The sequence below is a fragment of the Aquarana catesbeiana genome, linkage group LG08 (genome assembly GCF_042186555.1).
Source record: "Aquarana catesbeiana isolate 2022-GZ linkage group LG08, ASM4218655v1, whole genome shotgun sequence".
NCBI classification, from domain to species: domain Eukaryota; kingdom Metazoa; phylum Chordata; class Amphibia; order Anura; family Ranidae; genus Aquarana; species Aquarana catesbeiana.
The window spans coordinates 258,840,274-258,852,795 of NC_133331.1; the positions used below are offsets into that span (position 1 = coordinate 258,840,274).

Below are 12,522 nucleotides of genomic sequence, written 5' to 3' on the forward strand. Positions count from 1 at the left end.
TAGTATGTGTTGTACGTCACCGCGTTCTTGATGTTCGGAATTTCCAACAAGATTTGTGTGACCGTGTGTATGCAAGACAAGTTTAAGCCAACATCCCTTGGCAAAAAAACATGGATTTTGTTGTCGGTAAATTCGATCGTGTGTACGCGGCATTAGAATGACCCAGTCAAAGTCCAGACCTAAATCCAATTGAGAGTATGTGGCAAGACTAGAAAATTGCTGTTCACAGGCGCTCTCCATCCAATCTGACAGAGCTTGAGCTATTTTGCAAGGAACAATGGGCAAAAATGTCATTTTTTAGATGTGCAAAGCTGGTAGAGACATCCCCAAAAAGACTTGCAGCTGTAATTGCAGCAAAAGGTGGCTCTACAAAGTATTGACTCAGGGGGGCTGAATACAAATGCATGCCACACTTTTCACATATTTATTTGTAAAAATTTTTGAAAACCTGTTATCATTTTCCTTCTATTACAGAATTATGTGCCACTTTGTGTTGGTCTATCTATCACATAAACATTTTTTCTTCATGTATACACAACTAAATAATATGCGAGTTGCTATTATATTGGCTTTCCCGTATCTGTATGTCATTGAATAGATGCACTAATTTACTTTTAACTATCTGCATTCTAGATTATATACATCCTGTTAACCCCTGATGAAGGAGACTACGGTTTTCTCTGAAACGCGTTGGGTATAGGATATTGTATCTATATCTTGTATACTGTGATTTTTTTAGTTGTTCATGACCAAGTTCACTGTTTTTTGTATATATTTCTTTTTGAATAAACAATTTTTCTTACTTCAACTCCATCATTGGTAGTGCCTTTAAAGTCCCACCCCTAGGGGTTTACCTTTTTTCTTTATCTTTTACATAAAATCCCAATAAAATACATTTACGTTTTTGGTTGTAACATGACAAAATGTGGAAAATTTCAAGGGGCATGAATACTTTTTCAACACAATGTAGGAGCTTATTTCAAATTTCATGACTGGGGTTTACAACCACTTTCAGTTCAGTGTTTGTTGACTCTGCTTTGTTGCATTATTTCATTGTATCCATGTCTTACCAGGGGGAATCTTTATCTTTTCCATTCTTCTCTCCTTCAGGTATGTTTACAGAAGGGAATGAATTGAGTCGTAGACATGACGATGTTCCGTACACACCTCCTGGGTATGGCACCCGCCATGCTATTCCAATGTGGATGCATGCTACTGCACCGCCTGCTGATCAGCTGCAAAATGGCGACTCTCCTCCGCCTTCTTATGAATCAGTTGTTGACTTGCCAACATGTATGCCCTACCAGCCCCCTTCCCAAATATTAACCCCATCTACTGAACAAGAGAACATACACGCACTGTCTGAATATGATGCATCCTGCGCTTATCAGATAAATAACAGCACGCCGACTGCTCAACAATGGAATAGACAGCAGCTGAATACTGAACATAATACGCCCTCCACGTCTGAAATGATAAATACGCCCTCTACTGGTTATCATTGGAATGCACAAAGACTGAACACTCTACATACTTCTCCCAACACGTCTCAGAGAGCACATGTGCCACCCAGTGTACAACAGTTCAACACACAGACAGGATACCCAGAATACAATAATCCTATTCCATCATTGCCTGTAAATAACAGCAACAGGACCTCTTTCCAGAATTTAAATTCATCCCAAGCATCAGAGAACTTCACACCAGTATATCCCAATGCGAAATCAAGATGTCTTGGGGTGAGTGATGATTAAGACATCGTTGCATCATTTAATCATAGAAGCATTTCTTAATCTTAAGGACATTTTCTAGGAGCATTGCTTAAAGGGAATCTCTTGCTTTGCCCATTGATGGAAATGTAATATGTTCACATGGGCATATTCAGTCCACTGATACACATCTTTGAAGCCCTCCCCTGCTATTCCATTCATTTGTCAGGGCTCTGGCTCTGTATCGGTCACTGCAGAGCTTCTGGATATGAATGTAAATGATCTATCATCCGTCCCTTTGTAACTGCCGATTGCCTGCTTTGGCTAGATCACTGAGTCTTTGGAAGAAGGGGAGCAGGCCAGCAGTAATAAACCTAAAAATACAAATTGAATATATTTCAATGTACTAATTCTTAGATGTGGTAGCTGCATTTGTTTACTTTTTTATACTTTTCCCTTTATTTTCATCCATTTATCCAGCCAGTAAGTCTATTTTTCACCTTCCTTTAATAGACCAGGCTGTCCAGTAAAAATTGCATTCATAGGGTTGAAAACATTTTAAAGTGGCTGTAAACCCTTATAATATACCCGCTGAAGTTACATAGTTACATAGTCCATCCAGTTGAACCTGAGTGAGTGTGGTGCGTGTCTACAATTACCCCTATTTAATTAAGGTACCCATATAGTGGCGTCAATTTACAAAGCGCTCCACACATACATCGTCCACTCACATCAGTCCCTACCCTCAAGGAGCCCACAATCCAAGGTCCCCAACTCACATTCATATACTAGGGCCAGTTTTGAACAGAAGCCAATTAACCTACCAACATGTCTTTGGAGTGTGGGAGAAAACCAGAGTACCCGGAGGAAACCCACGCAGGCACAGGGAGAACATGCAAACTCCAGGCAGGTAGTGTCGTGGTTGGGATTCGAACCAGCGACCCTTTTTACTGCTAGGCGAGAGTGCTACCCACTACACCACTGTGCCGCCCAAGTGACTGGCATCAGGTAATGCACCACGATGCATAAGTTGTATTCGTTTATCTGCAGCCATCTCTTCTCTACAGCTGTTCAAAGTGCAGAATTTATATAGCTTGTCTGAGCTTTCAGGAAGCAGGGGGCAGAGAGCTGAAGTTACACTCTGCAGCTCAATGAGAGCTGATTGGAGGGAAGGGACTTCCTCCAAGCAAGTTCCTCCTTCCCTCAGACTCTGAAAAGTTTCCTCTTCCACTCTTATGCCCTGTACACACGGTCAGACATTGATCGGACATTCCGACAACAAAATCCTAGGATTTTTTCCGACGGATGTTGGCTCAAACTTGTCTTGCATACACACGGTCACACAAAGTTGTCGGAAAATCCGATCATTCTGAACGCGGTGACGTAAAACACGTACGTCGGGACTATAAATGGGGCAGTAGCCAATAGCTTTAATCTCTTTATTTATTCTGAGCATGCGTGGCACTTTGTGCGTCGGATTTGTGTACACACGATCAGAAATTCAGACAACGGATTTTGTTGTCGGAAAATTTTATATCCTGCTCTCAAACTTTGTGTGTCGGAAAATCCGATGGAAAATGTGTGATGGAGCCTACACATGGTCGGAATTTTCGACAACAAGTCCTATCACACATTTTCCGTCGGAAAACCAGACCGTGTGTACAGGGCATAAGGGTGAACTTTTCTGACTCTGATGCTGGGAACTCTAATGTAAGGGGGGCTCTTACATCAGAGTTCCCCTTTACACCAGAGTCTGCAGAGTAACTACACTAAGGTAAAGGGGTTCACTGATGTAAGAGGAGAATGAGGTTACAGATATAAGGGGGACCTTTAAATCAGTGCCCCCCCCTTACCTCAGGGTCTCCACCCGTACCTTACATCAGTGAGCCCTCATAGAGCAGCATACTGACCTCTTGCAGTTGTCTGCAGGTTTTGGTCCTCCTCTCCTTGCAGTCGCTTTCACTTGTCGTCAAGCTTCCTCACCCCCCACGCCCCTTTCTTGTGCACCTGACTAGTCTGCTGGTCAGGTACACAAAGATGGGACACAGGGGAGAGTAAGTTCATGGACGATTATAGTTTTAACGGGCCCTTTTCTGCTGTTTACAGCAATACTGCTTGGGGCCCATCACAGTGGCAGAACACTAGGGCCCAGTCGCAAGTGTGACCTTTGCGACCCTAGTAGTTTCACCACTGCGGTTCAGCCTTTTTATGGGGCGTCAAAGCAGCCTGGGGGGGCAATTGCACCCCGACCCTCGTCCCAGTCCACCCCTGCCTTTATCCTAAAAGGAAAAACTGTTGCAATAACGGCTTAAAAAGTGTTCGCTGAAGTCGAGCTTTATTTTTTCAGTTGGGTCAAGTCCATCTAAATCTGCGAATACATCATTCACTACCTTCTTCCCACATTGACAATGTGGCTGACTAAGGGTGGCTCTGTTGCCCCCGTCCAGAGTGATGACACTCCAGATCACAAGGGGAAGTAAAGGATAAAACACCTGAAAAAGAAAACAAATGCAGCCACCACATTTAAGGATTGGCAAGCTGCACAATATAAAATTTTTTATCTTTTGGTTTAATACTGCTTTATTAACTCTCATTCCTGGAAACCATAGGTGTGCGCAGCCTATTGCATTAGGGTGTGCACCCCAAAGTTCAAACACACATGCGCAGTAGAGCAGTGGATGGTGTTAGTAGGGATGAGATTGGTGGCAGTAGTTTTTTGTTTTTATTATTTTATTTTGTTATTTTTTACAATTAAAAAAAAAAGTCATAATATGTTTTTTTTTTAAATTATTTTTACAATGTGTTAGGAGCCCCGTTGAGGGGCATTGGTGAAATAGCCGAGAAAGTGACTGACTGAGGACAGAGATTTCCCAGTCCCTTTCTCAGTAGCTGCCTTGGGGGTTAAGCAAGGGGAATCTGCATTGCACAGAGTGATTAGGGTGTGCCCAGGCACACCTGGCACACCCTGTGCGCACGCCTATGCTGGAAACACAGTGACAGGTTCTACTGAAACCCCCCCCCCCACCACCACCACTGATACTTATCTACATCAAAGCTACCCATTGCTTTCAGGTACAGTATTTAGACTCACAGCTCAAACACTTATATAGAGCGGTGGTGGTGCACAACTAAATACTAGTGCATGGGGGAAAAACAAGTTTTCAAGAGGACCTGTCACTTTGTTCTAAATAGGCAAAATGACCGATTCCCCTTATGCACAGCAAATGAGCAACAACCCAAAGGTTGTTGTGTTCTGCAAGCATGTACAAGCATTATGCAGCCTTAGCAGACGTTTAGCAAAATTTTGGAGCCTATTGGAGTTCTGTTGATATTTAAAATGTACTTTTTCCCACAATGATGTTTTTGTGCATAGAACGGGGAATGGATAAAACCCTACTGCCCTGTACACACAGTCGGACTTTCCGACGGAAAATGTGCGATTGGAGCTTGTCGAAAAATCCGACCGTGTGTAGGCTCCATTGGACTTTTTCCATCGGATTTTCCGACACACAAAGTTTGAGAGCAGGATCTAAAATTTTCCGACAACAAGCTCCGATTGCAAATTTTCCGATCGTGTGTAGATCAATTCCGCCGCACAAAGTGCCACACATGCTCAGAATCAAGCAGAAGAGCCGCACTGGCTATTGAAATTCATTTTTCTCGGCTTGTCGTACGTGTTGTACGCCACTGCGTTTTTGACATTCGGAATTTCCGACCAACTTTGTGCGACCGTGTGTATGCAAGACAAGTTTGAGCCAAGATCCATCGGAAAAAATCAGATGGATTTTGTTGTCGGAATGTGCGATCATGTGTACAGGGCATTACTGTTTTCTTTTTCTTTTTGTTTGCAATCTGGGTTCTGTTCAAGTATCTCCCTATACTTCCTGTCCTGTAGACACAACCAGAAGTGAGAAGAAATTTCTCTAAGGTGAGGTAAAGCTTTTCTTCGCTGTCACCAGAACAAGTTTTTCCATTGGAAAATTTCCTTTCTATCTTTGGGCTGGTGGCAACTCAAAATTTTGGATTTCCCCTTACTTTATCTTGGTAACGATGGTCACAAGGAAAATAGAAAGGGTGACTCGCCTACGTAATAAAAAACCTGACATGGGGTCCAACCCTTCCATATTCTATCCAAACCTAAAAGAAAGTTGAGCTTTAAAATATGCTTTTATAAATGCTTAGTAAATGCCACCTGAAGCTGAGGTAGATATTGTGATGTCATCCTCATACCTCTCCACCTCAGCCAAATAAAAGTAAGCCTTGTATTTATTCATAAAATACAAAGCCTTCTGTGAATAGCTAAGCAGCGCCTGACTTGATTATTTTCTGGGAACGGGACAGGAAGCCCCCCTACTGCTGCTGGAACACAAAGTTGTATACTGTATGTACAGTGGATAAAAAAAGTCTACACACTCCTGTTAAAATGTCAGGTTTCTGTGATATAAAAAAAATGAGACAAAGATGAATCATTTCAAAACTTTTTCCACCTTTAATGTGACCTATAAACTGTACAACTCAGTTGAACAACAAACTGAAATCTTTTAGGGAGGGGAAGTAAAACTAAAAAACTAAAAAAATAATGTGGTTGCAAAAATGTGCACACCCTCTTATAACTGGGGATGTAGCTGTATTCAGAATGAAGCAGTCACATTCAAACCTATGTTAAATAGGAGTCAGTACACACCTGCCATCATTTAACGTGCCTCTGATTAACCCCAAATAAAGTTCAGTTGTTCTTTTAGGTCTTTCCTGACATTTTCTTAGTCGCATCCTACAGCAAAAGCCATGGTCCGCAGAGAGCATCCAAAGCATCAGAGGGATCTCATTGTTAAAAAGATATCAGTCAGGAGAAGGGTACAAAAGACCAAAGGCATTAGATATACCATGGAACACAGTGAAGACAGTCATCATCAAGTGGAGAAAATATGGCACAACAGTGACATTACCAAGAACTGGACGTCCCTCCAAAAATAATAAAAAGACGAGAAGAAAACTGGTCAGTAGGGATGAGCCCGAATAGTGAACAATTTGAGGTGTTCGCAGCAAATTCGAAAGCCACGGAACACCCATTAAAAGTCTATGGGAGAAATCAAAAGTGCTAATTTTAAAGGCTTATATGCATGGTATTGTCATAAAAAGTGTTTGGGGACTTGAGTCCTGCCCCAGGGGACCTGTATCAATGCAAAAAAAAGTTTTAAAAATGGCCGTTTCTTCAGGAGCAGTGATTTTAATAGTGCTTAAAGTGAAATATTCCTTTAAATTACGTACCTGAGGGTGTCTATAGTATGCCTATAAAGTGGCGCATTTTTCCCTTGTTTAGAACAGTCCCTACACAAAATGACATTTCTAAAGGAAAAAAAGTAATTGAAAACTACTAGCTGCTATAATGAATTGTTGGCTCCTGGCAATACAGATAAAAGTCATTGAAAAAAAACGGCATGGGATCCCCCCCAGTACATTACCAGGCCCTTTGGGTCTGGTATGAATATTAAGGGGAACCCCAAAACAATTTTTTTTTAAAAAATTGTGTGTCTGTCCCCCCAAAGTCCATACCAGGCCCTTCAGGTCTGGTATGGATTTTAAGGGGAACCCCCCGCCAAAATTAAAAAAGGGGGTCCCCCAAAAATCCATACCAGACCCTTATCCGAGCACGCAACCTGGCAGGCTGCAGCAAAAGGGGGGGGGGGATGAGAGAGCACCCCCCCTCCTGAACCGTACCAGGCCACATGCCCTCAATATGGGGAGGGTGCTTTGGGGTAGCCCCCCAGAGCACCTTGTCCCCATGTTGATGGGGACAAGGGCCTCATCCCCACAACCCTTTCCCGGTGGTTGTGGGGGTCTTCGGGCGGGGGGCTTATCGGAATCTGGAAGCCCCCTTTAACAAGGGGACCCCCAGGTCCCGCCCCCCTGTTTGAAATAGTAACGGGTACATTGTACCGGTACCATTTTACAAAAAAGTGTCAAAATGTTAAAAAAAAAAAAAACAAAGACACACCTTGGGACAAGTCCTTTATTAACAAATAAAAAAATAAAAACGTCCCATGAAGTCCATTCATCTTCTTCTATGGCTCTGCCGGACCGAAAATAAAAAATAAAAAAGATCCACCTCCATGGGAGGCACCCGCCGTATGATGCTTCAGCGCTGATGACAGTTCTTTTATAAGTGAAGGTGGGGCCACATGGTGATGTAACCGGGTGACCCTGCCCCCTCTGGCGCACGGGGAATTCCCAATGGCTTCCCCGTGGCGTCAGAGGGGGCAGGGCCACCCGGGTATGTAAATGAATGGTCTTCGTGGGACATTTTAATTTTTTTATTTTTTAATAAAGGACTTGTCCCAAGGTGTGTCTTGTTTTTTTTTTAACATTTTGACACTTTTTTTGTGAAATGGTATGGGTACAATGTAAGCCTCCAGCCCGCAGACCCACAAAACCACCGGGCAAGGGTTGCGTTGATGAGGCCCTTGTCACCATCAACATGGGGACAAGGTGCTTTGGGGGCTACCCCAAAGCACCCTCCCCATGTTGAGGGCATGTGACCTGGTACGGTTCAGGAGGGTTGCAGGTTGCATGCTCGGATAAGGGTCTGATATGGATTTTTGGGGGGACCCCCACGCCATTTTTTTTTCAATTTTGGCATGGGGTTTCCCTTAAAATCCATACCAGACCTGAAGGGTCTGGTATGGATTCTGAGGGGGACCCCTACGCTATTTAAAAAAAATAAATTGGCGCAGGGTTCTCCTTAATATCCATACCAGACCCGAAGGGCCTGGTATGGAATTTGGGGGGACCCCCACGCAATTTTTTTTTCACATTTTGGTTTGGGGTTCCCCTTAAAATTCATACCAGACCCAAAGGGCCTGGTAATGGACTGGGGAGGATCACATGCTGGTTTTTTCAATGACTTTTATCTGTATTGCCGGGACCCGACAATTCATTATAGCCGCGAGTAGTTTTAAATGACTTTTTTTCCTTTAGAAATGTCATTTTGTACAAGAACTGTTCTATACAATGGAAAAATGCGCCACTTTACAGGCATACTATAGACACCCCCCAGGAATGAAATTTAAAGGAATATTTCACTTTTATTGTTTCACTTTAAGCATTATTAAAATCACTGCTCCTGAAAAAACCGCAATTTTTAAAACTTTTTTTGCATTGATACATATCCCCTGGGGCAGGACCCGGGTCCCCAAACACATTTTATGACAACTTGCATATTAACCCTTAAAATTAGCACTTTTGATTTTTCACATTCATGTCCTATAGACTTTAACAGTGTTCGCCTGTTCGAAAGAATTTTTTGCCTGTTCACTTGTTCTGCTGCGAACTGAACCAGGGGGTGTTCGGCTCATCACTAGGGATGAGCTTCGAGTTCGAGTCGAACTCATGTTCGACTCGAACATTGGCTGTTCGCAAGTTCGCCGAACAGTTATCAATTTGGGGTGTTCGCGGCAAAATCGAATGCTGCGGAACACCCTTTAAAAGTCTATGGGAGAAATCAAAAGTGCTAATTTTAAAGGCTTATATGCAAGTTATTGTCATAAAAAGTGTTTGGGGACCCGGGTCCTGCCCCAGGGGACATGGATCAATGCAAAAAAAAGTTTTAAAAATGGCCGTTTTTTCAGGAGCAGTGATTTTAATAATGCGTAGCCTCCCTGGCGGTTTTCCCGAGTGTGGCTCGGGGTTAAATTTCAGTCCCATTAGCGGTAACCCCGAGCCACACTCGGGATCGCATTGCAGGATCCTGGGGCAGCGTTACTTACCTTGTCCCCGGGATCCTGCGATGTCCCCCGCAGTGTCCGAGGGCTCCGTCCTCCTCCGAAGCCTCTCCGTGCCAGGCTCCGTTCCCTGCGAGCGGCGCGACGCACGGGGGCGGAGCCTGGCGGCAAATTCAAAAAAATGTCAAAATCATAACACATACAGTACTGTAATCTTACAGATTACAGTACTGTATGAAATGATTTCACATCCCTTTTGTCCCCAGTGCTTTGGCCCATGCCCTGCATGCAGTTTTATATTATATATACTGTTCTTTCTGCCTGGAAACTGGAGATTGTCCATAGCAACCAAAAAGTGTCTCTTTACGTCAAAAGTGGCTTTAGACCAGCTAGAAAACAGCGATAGTAAATTAGAACACTTGCAGAATTGAGCGATAGTGAATTGTGGGGAAATTTATTTTATTACTATTTTTTTAAATTTTTTTAAATTATTTATTTTTATTTATTATATTATAATTTATGTTTTTGTGTTTCAAACTTTATCATACCCGGGATATCTACTAGACTCTGGTTTGGACAGATTTAAGTGTGTTATTGTTAAGATTTACAGACCTACAATATAAAACGCCAAATTTCCATGCAAAATAATTGTACCGCTTTCAGCACCTAAAATCCGAAATAATCATACCGCCAGGGAGGTTAAAGTCAAACAATAAAAGTGTAATATCCCTTTAAATTTCGTAGCTGGGGGGTGTCTATAGTATGCCTGTAAAGGGGCGCATGTTTCCCGTGTTTAGAACAGTCTGACAGCAAAATGACATTTCGAAGGAAAAAACCCATTTAAAACTCCCCGCGGCTATTGCATTGCCGACAATACACATAGAAGTTCATTGATAAAAACGGCATGGGAATTCCCCACAGGGGAACCCCGAACCAAAATTTAAAAAAAAAAATGACGTGGGAGTCCCCCTAAATTCCATACCAGGCCCTTCAGGTCTGGTATGGATATTAAGGGGAACCCCAGCCAAAATTAAAAAAAAAAATGACGTGGGGTTCTCCCTAAATTCCATACCAGACCCTTCAGGTCTGGTATGGATTTTAAGGGGATCCCCGCGCCAATAAAAAAAAAAAAAAAACGGCGTGGGGTCCCCCCAAAGATCCATACCAGACCCTTATCCGAGCACGCAACCTGGCAGGCCGCAGGAAAAGAGGGGGGGACGAGAGTGCGCCCCCCCCCCTCCTGAACCGTATCAGGCCACATGCCCTCAACATTGGGAGGGTGCTTTGGGGTAGCCCCCCAAAACACCTTGTCCCCATGTTGATGAGGACAAGGGCCTCATCCCCACAACCCTGGCCGGTGGTTGTGGGGGTCTGCGGGCGGGGGGCTTATCGGAATCTGGAAGCCCCCTTTAACAAGGGGACCCCCAGATCCCGGCCCCCCCTGTGTAAAATGGTAAGGGGGTACTTACCCCTACCATTTCACTAAAAAACTGTCAAAAATGTTAAAAATGACGAGACGGTTTTTGACAATTCCTTTATTTAAATGCTTCTTCTTTCTTCTATCTTCCTTCATCTTCTGGTTCTTCCTCCGGCGTTCTCGTCCAGCATCTCCTCCGCGGCGTCTTCTATCTTCTTCTCCTCGGGCCGCTCCGCACCCATAGCATGGGGGGAGGCTCCCGCTCTTCTCTTCATCTTCTTCTTCTCTTCTTCCTTCTTCTCTTTTTCTCTTCTTCTCTTTTTCTCTTCTTCTCTTCTTCATTTTCTTCTCCGGGCCGCTCTGCATCCATGCTGGCATGGAGGGAGGCTCACGCTGTGTGACAGCGTCTCCTCGTCTGACGGTTGTTAAATAACGGGGGGCAGGGCCACCCGGTGACCCCGCCCCCTCTGACGCACGGGACATGACGGGACTTCCCTGTGGCATTCCCCGTGACGTTACAGGGAAGTCCCGCCAAGTCACCGTGCGTCAGAGGGGGGCGGGGTCACCATCAGGTAATTTATATGCAGATGGTAATTTTTTCCATCACCAGAGTTCTCTCCAACCGAAACAAACTCACCAGACTGATGTGACCACTTAACTAAAGTTGGTTAAAAAAATCACTTCACCTTTTCGTATCTCTGATCACAGGTTCTGGGGCACATCATTCCATGTACAAGAAAATCAGGCAGAAACACAGGTAGATCATAGGCTAACATCAAGTAAAAACCATAAAAACACTCACACCAGCAATTCTTTCCAACACACAGGGAATATGACATCATAGGTATGCAAAGGGAATGGGATACCACTCACTACAGATCTCTCCAGAGTGTGTATATCTTCCCCTCTGCTACATGATGATGCATGTGTGTCTGTCCTAAGATTTGCATTAAGTACAAGTACTTACTAACATAACCAGGGAGATATCTGCAGAGACACACTTGTGGGCGGGGCCCTCTCGCCCTGCATGCGCAAGGGTACCTCTCCTCTCGTGTACATGTTTACCTATGCCCAGCACCAGGCAGGGCCACGTTCATGTGAAGGTCAACTTTGTGCAGGTACCCCGGATTAGAGATGAGCCATATACCATGTGTACATGTGTAACATACAGAGTTTCTCTGTGAGCATACCATCCCATGTCACTACTCACCTTACTCATGGTATGTTGCATTTGGGAGAGACACTGCTGAGCCCATGCCTTTTCCACCAGTTCTGTGTATTTCTGCTACCTCACATCAAGTAACAGTTACTGGCATAACAAAAGACATATCTGCAGAGACACACTCAGTACTTACTGACACAACCAGTGACATATGCAAAGAGATACACTCAGTAATTACCGACAACCAGAAACATATCTGCAGAGACACTAAGTTCTTAAAGACAACCAGAGACATATCCGCAGAGACGCACTCAGTACTTACTGATATAACCAGAGACATATCCGCAGAGACACACTCAGTACTTACCGAATACCAGAAACATATCTGCAAAGACACTAAGTTCTTACTGACAACCAGAGACATATCCACAGAGATACTCTCGGTACTTACTGACACAACCAGAAACATATCCGCAGAAACACACTCTGTACTTAATGACATAACCAAAGACATAT

The 12,522-nt window shown here is 43.8% G+C and overlaps 1 protein-coding gene across 2 annotated transcripts in view; it reads left to right on the forward strand.

The window, feature by feature from the left end:
- Positions 1–12,522, forward strand: part of LOC141106375 (uncharacterized) — a 60,059-nt gene that overhangs the window by 8,624 nt on the left and 38,913 nt on the right. For both annotated transcript variants that reach the window (XM_073597104.1, XM_073597105.1), the window contains exon 3: positions 1,111–1,739. In XM_073597104.1, coding sequence (XP_073453205.1) covers positions 1,113–1,739 — 627 coding nt within the window. In that variant the 5' untranslated portion in view covers positions 1,111–1,112. The remainder of the gene's footprint in view (positions 1–1,110; positions 1,740–12,522) is intronic.